Source organism: Mobula birostris, chromosome 1 (genome assembly GCF_030028105.1).
Source record: "Mobula birostris isolate sMobBir1 chromosome 1, sMobBir1.hap1, whole genome shotgun sequence".
NCBI lineage: Eukaryota > Metazoa > Chordata > Chondrichthyes > Myliobatiformes > Myliobatidae > Mobula > Mobula birostris.
The window spans coordinates 169,550,435-169,567,422 of NC_092370.1; the positions used below are offsets into that span (position 1 = coordinate 169,550,435).

The window sequence follows — 16,988 nt, forward strand, 5'->3', positions numbered from 1 at the left end:
CTCCCCCTACAACCAATTACCCAGCAGCTCTTGCTTATCCCCTCCCCCACCCGCTTATTTCAGCTTCTGCTCTCTACCTTTCTGCTTCTGTTGAAGGGTTTCAGCTGGATTGTTCATTCCATCCCCCCACCCCCCATCCCCCCGACCCCAGATGCTGCCTGACCTATTCAGTGTCTCCAGCAATTTTGTGCGTGATACATGTCTAGAAAGACTTTCTGTAAACCTGAAGAACTTTAAATTGCTGGGGCACAGCCTTCCCATTTGCAAGTCATGTTAAATACCTTTGATAATCTCTTGCCTAGTTGGTCAAATAACACATTTACAAGGACACCCTGGAACATCTGACCTATTATTGACGTCAAGCTAATGGGCCTATAATTATCTAGTTCTGCTTTTGCCCTATTTGAAAAATTGGATGTACACTGGCATAATTCCAGTTTAGGAAACATTAACATTTTCATTGCTATCAGCACTATTAATTGCTGTCGGTTGCCAGTCATTCTCAAGAGTCAAAGTGTGCATTTGCTTGAGACTTCCTTTATTGAGTACCGTTCAATAACTGAATATAATCAATGATCTTCTCACCTACTTCTCACATTTCAGATTATTTTATTTATCATATGTACATTGAAACATACAGTAAAATGTGTCATTTGCATTAACGACCAACACGACCTAAGAATATGCAAGCCATTGCAATGACTACAAATCTACTGTTAGCTGATCCAATAAAGCCTTGCATTATTTTTTACCTGTGTATAGCACTTGTAGTCCCATTTTACTTATAACGTATTTGTTTTTGACCAGCCATTTGGACTTCATAAAAACTCACCCATTCTTAAAGTACATAATGTTCTTTGTTTTTAAACTTGCTGTTAAAAGCTTTTTATTTATATTCTGTCATGGTGTTGTCAACACACATCATGATTTATCCAACCAACCTCTTCCAAATGCTCTGCCATTTTATCAAAGTAATTTTTTTTTTCAAATTTACTTCTGGAGATACCTTGTTCCTTAAATTCTATCAACCAATTGAATCAGATATTATTGCGATTAGGTATTTTCCCACATGGACATCTTAACACCAGTATTCACCAGTTCAGTATTAAGCGTTAGACTTACCAAATAAGACTAAGTTAGGGTATATCAACAAATTTTATGAATCTTATTGACCAGGTGGTCATCGGAAATAAAGTGTTTCTCCCCGTGCTGTTCATTGCGACAAAGTTTCTTTTTGTTAGCAGGGACATACCTCTTATAAACAAGTACAGTACTTCCAATCTACTACAGAGTCACTGGCTCAACAGTCACCACTTTGCTGAAAGCCACGTTCAACACTACTGCTGTGCCTCTGACCACTTTAAAGAAAAGGCACAGTAGTACAGCAGGCGACGCCACTACCTCTGGGCTCAGGCATTCTGAGTTCTTTCCTGACCCCTGAATCTGTCAGTGTGGAACCTTCAAGATCTCCCTTGTGAGTCCATTGGTTTCCCCAGATACTTGCCTCCCTCCCACATCCCAAAGATATGCTGGTTTGCTAGGCTGATTGCCTGATCCTGAAGGGCTGTCTAAGAAAGCCTTATTTATTAGAAAACCCAAAGTCCTAGACCTGTGCTTTCCAATATCCCCTTTTCGCTTTAGCCATCGGCACAGCCCAGTGCATATTTAAACATGAACATCCAAACAGTAGCCACACTGGTCAACTGATCAGGCTGTCCAGCAATTCTGCATAAACCTTAAAGTGCACTTTGCAACTAGTGTGAGTCCCTTGGGAGCTGGAACTTCCAATCTTGCTGGGAAAATGATAATCAAGCAAAATAGTTGTTATTTTGTAAGATTGCTTGACACTGGTACTGACAAAACGATGTAGCAATCACTGTGAGTAGGTTTAATTGTTGTGGTTCTATTGTCATTAATTAAAGCCAGAAGAGTGCCAAGTTTGCTGCTTGTTTTGTTTTTTATTTGTGATGCTACAATAAGAGAGTACTACTTTTAGAAGAGGAATTACTGTTTGACTAATTCCATGTGTTCTCCTGCCCTGCGCTGTCCCGCATGCCTCATCGTTTCTCTCACTTTCTCAGCATGGGGAGTTGGAGCCAGGTTTGCAGGTGAGCTCAAGCACGTTACCATATCTCACTCAGCACTCCCCATATGTACCATAGCGGCCTTGTCAGGGTCAGCAGGAGTGACACTGGGAATGGTCTGTTTTAATTGGCGCTGCGGGTATTAAGAGCTCTGCTGCAAGCAGGCACCAATTGGGTGCACTGCTCTTTCAAACTGGTCTCTATTTTGCCTTTCCATTGTCTGATGCACTGGTGACAGGTTGCAGAACTGGGCACTGAGCTGGATGGGAAACACAGACAGGGCTGTCAGTGATATTACAGTATAACTTCTGTAGCTTTCAATATTAACGGGAGTTACAAAGGGTTTCTTGAGATTTCATCATGGTTAGTAATACCGTACGTGCCCTCTGCAACTGAGAACAAGGAGAGGAGGCTTGGGAAGCTGAAAGTTCTGAAGGTAGGTAAGTCACCTGGACCAGATGGACTACGCCCCAGGGCTCTGAAAGAAGAAGGTATTAGTAGTGATCTTCCAAGAACTATTGGACTCTGCAGTGGTTCCGGAGGGCTGGCAAATTGCAAAAGTCACTCCACTCTTTAAAAAGGGGGCCAAATACGGGAAATTATCGGCCAGTTAGCCTTACTTCAGAAGCTGGCAAGATGTTTGAGACCATTAATAAGAATGAGGTTTCAAGGTACTTGGAGGCACATGATAGAATGGACTGAATTCAAGATGGTTTCCTTTAGGGAAAATCTTAGAGCTAACAAATTTGCTGGAGTTATTTGAGGAAATAACAGGCAAGATAGATAAAGCAGAATCGTTACATGTTGTTTGCTTGGATTTTCAGAAGTGCTACGCGAGGCTGCTAAACATGGTATTACACAAAAAGATAAAAAACATGGCTCTAAGATTGGCTGACTGGCGGAAGGCAAAGAGTGTGAATAAAAGTGGCTTTTTCTAGTTGTCTCCTGGTGACGAGCGGTGATTGGCAGGGGTCGGTGTAGGCCCATTACTTTGCACATGATATGTTAGTAATCTGGTGACAATATTAATGACCTTGTGGTCAAGTTTGTGGATAACACTAAAACAGGTGGAGTGGCAGGTAGAGTGGAGGAAGTGGAGAGTCTGCAGAAGACTTGGACAGATTAAGAGAATGAGCAAAGAAGTGGCGGATTGAATAGAGTGTTTAGCAGTGTGTGGTCATGCACTTTGGTAGAAGGAATAAAAGCACTGACTATTTTCTAAATGGGGAGCAGGTTCAGAAAACAGAAGTACATAAGGGTTTGGAAGTTCTGGTGCAGGATTCCCTAAAGGTGAATTTACGAGTTGAGTCTGTAGTAAAGGAGGTAAGTGCAATGTTAGCATTCATTTGGAGAGAACTAGAATACAAAAGCAAGGATATAATGCTGAAGCTTTATAAGGCATTGGCCAGACCTTGTTTGGAGTATGGTGAGCAGTTTTGAGACCCTTATCTAAGAAAGGATATGTTGGCATTGGAGAGGATCCAGAGAAGGTTTACAAGAATAATCCTGGGATTGAAAATGTTCTTGTATGAGGAGCGTTGATGGATCAGGCTCCGTACTCACTAGAATTTAGAAGAATCAGAGGGAATCTCGTTGAAATCTATCGAATATTGAAAGGCCTAGATAGAGTGCACATGGAGAGGATGTTTCCTATTGTGCATGGGCCTAGAACCAGAGGGCACAGCCTCAGATTAGAAGGGCATCCCTTTCGAACAAAGATTATAAGGCACTTCTTTAGCAAAAGGGCGGTGAATCTGAAGAGCTCATTGCCACAGATGGCCTTGGAGGCCAAATTATTGCATATATTCAAAGTGAAGCAATGGCCTACAGGTATTTCTGTTCCTATTCTTAGGGTCTTTTGGAAATCTGGAATGAAAACAGAAAATGCTGGAAAAATTCAGCGTGTCACGCAGAATCTGTGGGGAAAAAAAAAGAGCTCGTAATTCAGTTCTGAGTCTCTCCACTGGGAGAGCTCATTTTTGTCCCCTGCAATATTCCCAACAAACCTGGGATCTTTCTGTTCTCTGTGGCTCAGAAGAAGTGAGCTTAGAGATGGAGGAAGAAAAGCTCAAAAAGCAAATAAATGAGAGGATTCATTCATGCCATTATATTCCGGCATTTGCGGATGATAAAGGCTTTAGAGGCTTCATCAACACACCCCAGCTGGGATAAGGATGTTCTGCCTGAGGCCACTGGGAGCTACAAATGGTATTGGTAATACAAAATGGTCCACTTAAGAAAAATTATTTTGTAAAGATTTCAGCACAAATACACTGGTAAAGCCTCGCTTGGAGTATTGTGAGCAGTTTTGGGCTCTGTTTTTAAGAAAGGATACGCTGACAATGGGAAGGGTTCAAAGGAGGTTCACAAAAATGATTCTGGGGTTGAAAGGCTTATTATATGTGGAACATTTGCTGGCCCTGGGCCTGTACTCACTGGAATTCAGAAGAATGAAGGGGATCTCATTAAAACCTATGGAAATGTTGAAAGGCCTAAATAGAGTGGATGTGGAGAGGATGTTTCTTATGGTGGGGGAGTCTAGGACCAGTGCTCATAGCCTCAGAATAGAGGGATGTCCATTTAGAACTGATGAGGAATTTCTTTAGCTACAGAGTGGTGAATCTGTGGAATTCATTGCCACAGGTGGCGGTGGAATCCAAGTTATTGGGTATATTTAAGGCAGAGGCTGATAGATTCTTGATTAGTCAGGGCATGAGGGTTAAGGGGAGAAGGCAGAAGATTTTGGCTAAGAAGGAAATGGATCAGCCACGATGAAATGACAGAGCAGACTCGATGGACCAAATGGCCTAATTCTGCTTCTATATCTTATTGTCTTATTGTTTATTACTGTTGTGTGTACCAAGATATAACATTTGCATGGCACCCAGGCAGATCATGCCATACCTGAGCACATCAAGGTAACAAAAAGAAAGCACAATGCAGAATATTGTGTTGCACCTACAGCAAAAGTGCAGTGCATTGTAAACAAAGTGCAAGGAGCATTACAGGGTAGATTAGGAGAACAAGAATTCACCTTTAGCGTATGTGCTGTCTGTTCAGGAGCCCGATAACAGTGGGATGGAAGATGCCCTTGAGTCTGGTGCTACATGCTCTCAAGCTCTTGTATCTTTTGCGAGAGGGAAGAAGGGAAAACTGGATCATAACTAACTTTGTTTCAACACAATCAGATTTAAGTAGTCTGAACTCACTAATGGGGATGGACTGCTCAAACTTTCCAGAATTCCACAGCCCTACATCCATCTTCACTGCTCATGATGTCGCCTTACTTTATGTCCCTTGTGTCAACAGAACACTTGAATGTGACTTTTCATCCCATCAAACAAATTGGTTATAAATATGATGATTGGTTGAAGTCCAAAAACATCCTTGCAGGGCACCTCTCTCCACATGCGGCCCATATGTGTATGTACCCAATATCCTCACCTTCCATCTCCAGCTGTGGAGCTAATTTCTTTCTCAATAGTCTCTCTTCAAATGCATGGGCTTCAGCTTCAGTTAGTGATCTCCTCTGAGGAACTTTATCAATTGTCCTCAGGAATCATTCCTCTTCGAATTCTTCAGTCACCTCCTCAAAAACTTAATTTGTAATATTCATAAACGTATTAATTTTTACTACTTTGTGCTGTCTGTCTCTGATCTGCAGAGAATTTTCAAGGTGTCCTTAATTATAGTCTGCTAATTTCTGCACAACTCTCTTTAGAATTAACACTTTCACACCTTATGTTCTATCTGCCATAATCCGTTATTTCATACTTTGTACTATACTTTTTCTGTCACTTGACTGTCCATGTTTTTCTGCAATGCATCAAATGTAAAACTGACAGCCTCATGTTGGCAGTGGGTTGTGGGGCAGAGAAAGACAAAGCTTGCATAAAAATGGTGTATCCAAACATAGGAGTGGATAGTTGTGCCATTTCTGTTCCAGGTGCTTTCTGGATATGTTCAGTTCTGTACCCATCAGAGTTGAGGAAGCAAAGATGGGACCTGGATCTTGCTAACAACCAGTTTTAATAAGCTAAAGTTAGTGGACCACAGTGAGATATGGAGATTTCCGAGTAAATCAACTACTGCCACAAGCGCATACATCTTCAGCCATTCAGAACAGAAAATGTTTCATTTCAACAAATTCAATTGTCCAGCATCTAAGCAGACATGAAGAAGATGTGAGGGATTTGTGTAAGTTGCAGGTTTTTGAAAGGGTGGATGACTTCTAGAAGAATTTATAATGAGAATCTTGGAGGGCAGATGGCTTAGGATTCCCCAGGACAGAATTGGAAAGGTACCTCAAAGAGTAGATTACCAAGGACAATATTGTGGTCAAGAAGGAATTATTCCATGTAAGGCTAGGGGTTCCCCAGGAAATATACTTACTGATTTGCATTATTCAGTAGTGATAAGCCATGCATGTATGTGTTGGCAAGGTAGCGTAGAAAATAGGACAAACCAAAGGAAATGGTGAATAGGAAGCCTTGCATATTCCCTTCTCTCTCTAACCCGAGTCAATGGATAGTGATTAGGAACAGGAACCCTGACTTATTTCTCTTGCCTCTCACACGGGGATCACTAAGCATTGATGGGAACAAGGACCCCAGCAGATTTCCCTCTTTCTTTAACCCAGAGGCTGCAGAACAATGGTTGTCCAGCAGGCGTCGCAGCACAGCAGCAGCGGCCTTTCAGATCTGGTGCTACTTTAATTTGTTTTTTAATTTAATTTTAAGGCACAATTATGGTTTAGGGCAATGGATAACAGAGCGACTATCTACCATCACCAGATGCTGCTACAATACGGAAATCACCTAAAAACAAACCTTCATGAAGATCTGATGGTTAAATTGCGTGATCTTGGCTTGCTGAGAGAATCAGGCCTGCAGTCCTTGGAGTCGCCTGATGCCAGTGGCCGGAGGTGGGGACGTCGTAAGCGGTGTGCGAGGAAGTGGAAGCGAGGCGAGCAGGCAGGAGTCTGTGCCAGGAAAAAAGCAAGTCCTAGCTGCTGGCCCTCCTGTCCACTCTGCTCTCCAATGGACATTAAGTTGGACTACATCCAACTCCAACGAAATACTCGGCGGGAGTACAGCTGTTTACTTATGTAATAGTTTTTCCCTCAAGCCATCGGACTACCAACCTACTGCCCTCCACTGTGCCTATTGTCTTGTTTATCATTTTTGTAATGCCTGCATTGTTCTGTGTACTTTATGCAGTCCTGGGTAGATCTGTAGTCTAGTGTAGTTTTTGTGTTGCCTTACATGGTTCAGTGTAGTTTTTGTATTGTTTCATGTGGCACCATTGTCCTGAAAAACATTGTCTCGTTTCTACTGTGTACTGTACCAGCAGTTATGGTCGAAATGACAATAAAAAGTGACTTGACTTGACTTGACTTGTTAGGAGTAAGAACCTTTTTACTTACTTCCTCTACCTAGACCTGGGGGAGGCAGGAGGTGGGGGAGAACAAAATTACTATCTTATTGCTCCCAATTCACTATTCTGTATATTTGCTAGTATTAACATTTGCTTCTTTCCATTATTTAACTTTATGAATGGATCTATAATAGTTTAAAGTACTCTGTAATAGCTTAAAGATGAAACAAGTTAATTTCTTACCTTAAATTCGTAAGATTCTTCAATGATGACCTCCAATTTTGGATGTTCACCCAAAATGGGTTTCCCCATTTCTGCAATGCGTTTTGCTTCCTCCTCCTCAATTGTCAGTTTACGGTTAGCATCCTCTGCAAAATAAAGAGTTTATTTCATCAACTAAAACTGCAGAGTGGTGTTTCCTGTCCTTGTGTGCACTCCACCCCATCCCACAATACCTGCCCATCTCATTGCCTTTAGACCTTTCAAAAGGCATCCACATATACATCAACAGCAAATTTGCAAAGATGCTGCTCTGCTCTGATGGCTTAATTCAATTTCCCTGCTGATCCAAGCTACCTACAAGCAGTCACGTTGGTTATAAATGTAAAATAAAGACAACAGAATTCACTGCAATATTTGGGCTGCAGTCTTCAGTGACTTACATCCACGAAGCACATATTGGTGAAAACAAACTGAACTAAAACCAAATCAAAACTATACCTAAATTGAAAGACCATTTACTTAGTTACTCTTTGTGATATTCTCTGCAACTTTTCATCATGTTTCCCCAACAAAACCATAGGTATCCATACCCTCTTCTCAGTTATCAGAGCAGGACATGTTTTTTTTAATGAACAGCAACAACAAGTTGTTGCAATGTGAATTGTATAATTATTATACTTGATCCTGATCAAGCCATGCATGACTGATTTCCTTCTTTCTCTCACACAAAGATTTGAAAGTTGACAACTTCTAACAGAACTTTGTTACACCAAAGAAGTCTAAATATGAAAAAATTGAGCATTCGAAATGGACATTGAAGTCTGATACTTCAATATAGTTCTGTACTAATAATAATAAATTAAAAGATGTGTCCGTCACTGAGTATCTGGGGTTTAAAGTAGCACCTGAATCCTGAAAATGAATTACCTTCCCTGCTATTAGTTGATTTGTCATCTACGTAGGATATTACTTGTGCAATAAGATTTGAACCAGCCACTGTAAAGCATACAGGAGAAATTCCAAGTAATTCTCCCTTCAATCTCATCACCTATCCTTTGAGTCTATACACTATGGCAAGCCCATGTCTTGCTACCAGATAATTTATACTCCAGGATTCCATGATTTGGGCTTACATATATAATAAAGTACAATCTCACTAATCCATACTCAAAATTACAGTGCTGTTCTAAAATAAATGGAGAGTTAGAGATATGGAAACATTGACTCAGGTGTGACATGACTAACTAAATTACTTTATTGGTACTTTAGCTGAATTCAGGAGTAAATTCATCCCTGGTGGCCCTCGTCATTTTAGAATTGGAAAAATCCATTCATGGCTTTTTAAATGGAAGAGATAATTGGGTTATCAATGGAAAAACTAAAAGAAGATGTTCCATTGCTCCAGGAAACGTATTAAGGCAGCATAAGAACTGTGGCTTCCATCTCGCTGCTTCTTGGTCCTATGGAAGTTGCTGAAGAAAGCTAGATAAAGAAATTGGGATGAAATTGTCCTTTTTATGAGGCTCTCATACATCATACACCATTGCCTTTACCCCCTCCAGTTCTCTGTTTCCTCCTCCAGCTCTTCCGCCCTTCAGAATCTCCAAGTGGCTGTGGTTTCAATCTCTCAGAGATTAACCTCTGGGGTCCTAGGTCCCTCCATCTCCCTATCTTTCTGCACTCCTTTACAATGCTCCGTAAAACCAAGGGCTAAGCCTTCAGCCATCTGCTCTACACCCCTGGTGTATCTCAGGGCGAAACTTTGATAAAATCTCTTTATATTCCCTTAAGACATTTTATTTAATTTAAAGTGCTATATAATTGCAAGCTGTTGTTACAAGTAAGTGTAGTGATTTTTGTCCGCCTTCAAAGACAGGAAATGAAGTCTTACGGATAATTGTTACTCCACAACAAAGATGCAACCATAGCGCATGTGTTTAACGGATCAAGGGTGGATTTTGTGTCTCAATAAAATCTTTTTGATAGGAAAGAGCTTCATTGTATTTTATTTCATTCAGCTTTGTCCTCAGAATGATCCTCACTTGAAGTTTAGCAGCAGTTCAAAGCCAATCTTCTCCCTAGCTGTATTAAGCTTGACATAGCAATGTAGCCAAAGATTTTTCAACTCATTCAACTGAGTTTCTCACAAGCACAAAATATTGACGTCTGAATGATCTTAAGGTGCATCCAATGAAAGTGTTACTGCTGTCAAAGGCTGGAACTATAATTATATTTCTTCTAAAATATTAGAAGCCAAAAACACAAGACAATCTGCTGATGCTGTAAATCTTGAGCAGCGTACACAAAATGCTGGAGGGACTCAGCGAGTCAAACAGCATCAATAGAGGGGAATAAACGGTCCATGTTTTGGGCAAAAACCAGAAAAAGAAGGTGGAGGGGAGTAGGGGGAGGAGTACAAGCTGGCAGGTGATAAATGAGACCAGGAGAGGGCGAAGGTAGGTGGGTGGAGTAAAGTAAAAAGCTGGGAGGTGAGAGGTAGAAGAGGTAAAGGGCTGAAGAAGGACTCTGATAGGAGAGGACAGTGGACCATTGATGAAGAGGAAAGAGGAAGGATACCAGAGGGAAGTGATGGGCAGGTGAGGTAAAGATTGGTTTGCAGATTCAGCAGGCTTTCAAGAAGGCAAATGGAATGTTGGCCTTCATTGCTAGAGGGATTGAATTTAAGAGCAGGGAAGTTATGCTGCAACTGTACAGGGTACTGATGAGGTTGCACCTGGAGTACTGCGTGCAGTTCTGGTCTCCTTACTTGAGGAAGGATATACTGGCTTTGGAGGTGGTGCAGAGGAGATTCACTAGGTTGATTCCAGAGATGAGGGGATTAGACTATAAGGAGAGATTGAGTTGCCTGGGACTGTACTCACTGGAATTCAGAAGGATGAGAGGAGATCTTATAGAAACATATAAAATTTTGAAAGGGATAAGATAGAGCAGAAAAGTTGTTTCCACTGGTAGGTGAGACTAGAACTAGGGGACACAGCTTCAAGATTCAGGGGAGTAGATTTAGGATGGAGATGAGGAGGAACTGCTTTTCCCAGAGAGTGGTGAATCTGTGGAATTCTCTGCCCAATGAAGCAGTGGAGGCTACCTCAGTAAATATACTTAAGACAAGGTTGGATAGATTTTTGCATAGTTGGGGAATTAAGGGTTATGTGGGAAAGGCAGGTAGGTGGAGATGAGTCCATGGCCAGAGCAGGTATGATCTTATTGAATGGCAGAGCAGGCTCTACGGCCCGGATGGCCTACTCCTGCTCCTATTTCTTATGTTCTTATGAAGAGAATGAGTGAAAGGGGAACCAGAATGGGGAATGAAAAAGAGAGAAGGGTGAGGTGAAGAAATTACTTGAAGTTAGAGAAGTGAATATTCAAGTTATCAGGCTACTTGGATATGAGGTGTTGTTCCTCCAACCTGAGTTTTACCTCAGAATAGGCAATAGGAGAGGCCACGGACCAACATGTCACAAAGTGAATGGGAAATCGAATTGAAATGGGTGCCACCAGGAAATCCTGGCTTTTGTGTCTTCTACCTGCCACCTACCAGCTTGTACTCCTTTCCATCTCCCCACCTTCTTACTCTGGTGTCTTGCTCCTTCCTTCCCTGCCCTGATGAAGAGTCTCAGCCCAAAGTGATGACTGCTTATTCCCCTCCGTTGATGCTGCTTGACTTACTAAGTTCCTCCAGCACTTTGTGTGTATTGCTATTGGTAGCCAAAAATCTTATGTCTAAGCAAACTGTGTGAGTGAACAAACATGCTACAAAAATAAAAAAAAGTTATGTCTTCATGTATTCAAAATTCTAGTATGTTTATTATCAAGAATGTATAAATTATATACCTTGAGATTTGTTTGCTTGCAGGCAGCCACAAGGCAAGAAATCCGAAGAACACAATTAAAAAGGCACCATAAACGAGGGAAAACACAGACACACACACACACATCATGCAAACAATAGAAGCAAACGACAGCATTCTGAACCAGACTGACTCCCTAGATCCGCTCCCCTGAGCGGCCAGAGTAGGCCCAAGCCTACTCACGTTGGCCATCTCAGTTCATCTTAGCAGGTCAAAAATGCTGTGAAACTCACGGGGACGACAGTCTCCAGAGAGGGGTATGAACATCACGGGCAAGTGAACAAAATCAGCCAGACCTTTGCCTTTGGTGCCCGCATTCGGGCTTTTCAGTTTATCTGGACCGGCCTTTAAATTGCCCAAGCACCAGGTAGTGCCTCACTCTAGGACCTGGGTTCCGGCGCAGCGACACACCCGAAGCTGTTCTCAGTCTCACTAAATCGGTTCGCCGCCTGGAGCAATCCACCTCGGACCCAGAATACATGGACAGGCATCGAAACTCTTCTGCATCAACTCCTCTACAAATCGTTCACTCCAACGATTCGCTCTCCACCTGCAACCCCATCTTGAACATGTTGCCCCTCGGCTTTGCAATGCACCCGCACGGCCCATCCTTCCAATCAGCTTCACCTCCGCTTGCTTCTTCATTGATAATTGACCACAACTTACTTCAGGAAAGGTGTTATTCATAATGTTTTTAGTCATTTACACATCAAAAACTAATGTTGTATTTTGTACATATTTACATAGAGACAAAGCTTTATTGACACAACTTTAAAACTATTTACATATTTAGTCTTTAATACTTTAAGCCGTAGCAGGGTTAATGTCTATGCTGATGTTACCCTGCTGTACATTGGATAGATCACTTGGCTTTGCTGTCCAATAAGATGATAATATGAACATACATATGGACACAGACAGCACTTTCCATGGTGCATGATATATATTACCCCGTTCCCGCCTAAATTTTGGGAACAATAGTAGGATGCAAGAAACATTGCAATGACTATGGAAGGGTTTCAGTGATCAAGTTTTGAGAACTCTGCCAATATCTATAACCCATTGGGCCTTTCCTGGAGACACAGGAGAGATTGCAGGTGCTGGAATCTGAAGAACATAACAGGAGGATTAGAAGTAGGAGCAGGAGTAGGCCATCTGGCCCGTTGAGCCCATTCCGCCATTCAATAAGGTCATGGCTGATCTGGCCATGGACTCATCTCCACCTACCTGCCTTTTCCCCATATCCCTTGATTCTCCCAGTATGCAAAAATCTATCCAACCTTGTCTTGAATATATTTACTGAGATAGCCTCCACTGCTTCATTGGGCAGAGAATTCCACAGATTCACCACTCTCTGGGAAAAGCAGCCCCTCCTCATCTCTGTCCTAAATCTACTCCCCTGAACCTTGAGGCTATATCCCCTAGTTCTAGTCTCACCTACTAGTGGAAACAACTTTCCTGTCTCTATCTCAGAAACAGGTTTATTATCACCGGAATGTCACGTGAAATTTGTTACCTTAGCAGCAGCAGTTCAATGTAAAACATAAAAGAGAAGAAGAAGAAATAATAATAATAATAATAAATAAATAAGCAAATCTTATTCAGTATACTTTATACAGTATATGTATATTGAATAGATTAAAAATCGTGTAAAAAACAGAAATACTATACAGCATATTTTTTAAAAAGTGAGGTAGTGTCCAAGGGTTCAATGGCCATTTATGTATCCAATGGCAGAGGGGAAGAAGCTGTTTCTGAATCGCTGAGTGTGTGCCTTCAGGCTTCTGTATCTCCTACCTGATGGTAACAGTGAGAAAAGGGCATGCCCTGGGTGCTGGAGATCCTTAATAATGTACGCTGCTTTTCTGAGTCACTGCTCCTTAAAGATGTCCTGGGTACTTTGTAGGCTAGTACCCAAGATGGAGCCGACTAAATTTACAACCCTCTGCAGCTCCTTTCAGTCCTGTGCAGTAGCCTCTCCATACCAGACAGTGATGCAGCCTGTCAGAATGCTCTCCACAGTACATCTATAGAAGTTTTTGAGTTATTTGTTGACATACCAAATCTCTTCAAACTCCTAATGAACTATAGCCACTGTCTTGCCTTCTTCATAACTGCATCAATATATTGGGACCAGGTTAGATCCTCAGAGATCTTGACACCCAGGAATTTGAAACTGCTCACTCTCTCCACTTCTGATCCGTCCATGAGGATTGGTATGTGTTCCTTCGTCTTACCCTTCTGGAAGTCCACAATCAGCCCTTTTGTCTTACTGACGTTGAGTGCCAGGGTGTTGCTGCAGCACCACTCCACTAGTTGGTATATCTCACTCCTGTATGCCCTCTCGTCACCACCTGAGATTCTACCAACAATGGTCTTATCTATCCCTTTTGTAATTTTATATGTTTCTGTAAGATCTCCTCTCATCCTTCTGAATTCCAGCGAGCGCAGTCCTAGGCGACTCAATCTCTCCTCATAGTCTAATCCCCTCATCTCTGGAATCAACCCGGTGAACCTCCTCTGCACCACCTCCAAAGCCAGTATATCTTTCCTCAAGTAAGGAGACCAGAACTGCACACAGTACTCCAGGTGCAACCTCACCAGTACCCCGTAGAGTTACAGCATAAACTCCCTGCTATAAAATTCAATCCCTCTAGCAATGAAGGCCACATTCCATTTGCCTTCTTGATAACCTGCGGCACCTGCAAACCAACCTTTTGCGATTCATGCACAAGCACTCCCAAGTCATTCTGCACAGCAGCATGCTGCATTTTTTAACATTTAAATAATAATCTGTTCTTTCATTTTTCCTTCCAGAAGCAACAAACAATCTGCAGGAGGAGCACGGAGGAGTGAGCAGCACCTGTGAGTGTTTCTTGGTCTCGTCTGGATTTTCAGACACAGTTAGTGGAAAACCTTCTTTGAATGAATTAAACATTTAGATCACACTTTTTCACCCAGCAACAGAGTTCTCACGTATTAGCTGTGACAGAGAACCTGCAATGGTATTCTGTTTGAAATCCTGTCCTCAATGGTATGATTACTGCCTGCCGTCCATCCTGAAATTTGTAACTTGCTACAGATTTGGGCCTAATATTGCAAGCTGAGGGAGGCAGGGTGGAAATTCGTCTCTACCAAAGAAGGTATAGGCACTCCTTCCCTCTGCAGCTCACCCCTTGGGCAAGGTGTAGCATCCCTTGGGCAAGGGTCATGTGAAGCCATGGGAGCAGGTGGTGGATGGTCGTATGAGCAGCTGGTGTATATCACAAGTCCTGGTTATGCAACCACTGATGCTAGGCAGATAATTGGAGTACTGATAATGGCTGAGGTCACCCGTCTTGTAAAGGCACTGCCCAGAAGAAGGCAATGGCAAACCGCTTCTGTAGTGAAATACGCGAAAAACAACCATGGTCATGGAAAGACCATGATCACCTATGCCAGTGACACAGCACATAATGATAATGATGACTGCAAGCTGAGGCTTATGATCTAAAAACTGAATGAAGGACTTTGCTCAGTAAAAAGCTATGTTATTTCTTATTTCGAAACCTTATTTCAAGTGCGTCCTTTTCAATCTGTAACAATCAACCTGTCATAACATCTTCTCCTTGCCAATCAACAGAGCTGCATCTCAAGGATGTGTTCTTGGCCCACTGTTCTACTCTCTACACTCATGACCGTGTAACTAGAGTGCCATCAATATATTTGCTGATGTCACAACTATCGCTGGTGGAATTTCAGATGTGAATGAGGAGGGGAACAGGAGGCAGAGAAATTGGGCAGTTGAGTGGTGTTGCAACAACAACCTAGCACTCAACATCAGCAAGACCATGGAATTGATTGTAGATTTCAGGAAGGGAAATTTGTGAAAACACACACCAGTCCTCATTGAGGGGGCTGCCGCGCAAAGAATGAGTAGTTTCAAGTTCCTGGGCATCAATATCTCACAGGATCTATCCTAAGCCTAACATATTAATGAAATCATGGAGAAGGCATGCCAAAGACTATACTTCATTAGTATTCTGTAGAGATTTGGTTTGTGTCGAACACACTAGTAAGTTTCTACAGATGCACTGTGAAGAGCATTTTGACTGGTTACATTACCACCTGGATCTTATCATCATCAAGCACGTAGCATCCACACCAGGACTACCAGACTCAAAAGCAGCTACTTTCTCCCAGCAGTAAGGCTGATCAAGGCCTCCAGCCACTAACCCACCCTTCCACAACCCCACCACCATTACTTATCAGCCACCTTATATACCTGTGCCTGGCACCATTTTATGGACATACAGTGCAATTAACTCCTGTACGTAAGCTATCTTATGTATTCATATTTATTTTGTTTTTTTGTGCTGCATTGGATCTGGAGTAAAAATTATTTTGTTCTCCTTTACATTTGTGTACTGGAAATGGCATTAAACGATCTTGAAGCTTGATTGAAAGAGGCCATACAGGGTTGGAGGCTCAGGTAGCTCCATTACAGGCATGTCTCCCCACCACTGAGGACATTTTCAAAAGGCAGTGGTCTCACAATCCAGCACATGCCCTCTTCTCAGTATTACCACCATCAGGGATGAGATACAGGTGCCGGAAGATGCACACTCAGTGCTTTAGGTACAGGTTCCTAACCTCCAACATTAGATTTCTGAACGGACCATGAACTCATGAACACTACTTCACTATGTCTCTTTTGTACATTGCTTTACAGTAACTTTTATGTCTTGCACTGTTCTGCTGCCACAAAAAAACAACTTCCTGACACACGCCAGTAATAATAAACCTGATTCTGATCTATGAATAATCATGTTGTCTCCTTGGCAGAGGAAGAAACTAAAACAATGGGATTTTCTTTCACATCAACATTACTGCACTATGATAATTCAGACATAACATCAGAATCAACATGGATAATTTCACTTACTAAGCTTTCAATATAAGCAAACTAAGCTTCCTTATCCAACCTCCATTGCTCTTCCTTTCTCAACAAATGATACAATGACCTGCCCGCCATCGCAAAAACTGCTAGCAATAGCACGTCATTCTACACTTAGGGGAATTGCTATTTCTGCTATATTTCCAAGTTTCAATGCATTAGTGGTCACATCTACTATTTTTTGTCACTGATGTAGGCCACCAGCATTAACTCTCAAACCAAGAGACAAATCACCCGATTGAAAAGCATGCAACTGCTTCATTTCAATTCACTTGGGTAATCTCCTGGCACCACTTCCAAAATCTGGAGGTTTTCTTCTTCTCCGCTTGTAGCAATCAATAAAAACAAAGCAATGATCCAACACTTAAAAAATCTTAAGGCTTGGAATGTTGTGTTCTGTTCCATGTGTAGACAGTCAGGTGGTGCTATCTTTTCAATATTTAATTGTGCTTAGGCGCTGTGAATGTTTCTGATCTTATTCATCACCTACAGGTCTTGCAA

The 16,988-nt window shown here is 42.0% G+C and overlaps 1 protein-coding gene across 6 annotated transcripts in view; it reads right to left on the minus strand.

Annotated features, from left to right (window-relative positions):
* The window catches only part of slc8a3 (solute carrier family 8 member 3), a 520,179-nt gene that overhangs the window by 47,099 nt on the left and 456,092 nt on the right, over positions 1-16,988 (minus strand). For all 6 annotated transcript variants that reach the window (XM_072265807.1, XM_072265815.1, XM_072265787.1 and 3 more), the window contains exon 5: positions 7,704-7,828. In XM_072265807.1, coding sequence (XP_072121908.1) covers positions 7,704-7,828 — 125 coding nt within the window. The remainder of the gene's footprint in view (positions 1-7,703; positions 7,829-16,988) is intronic.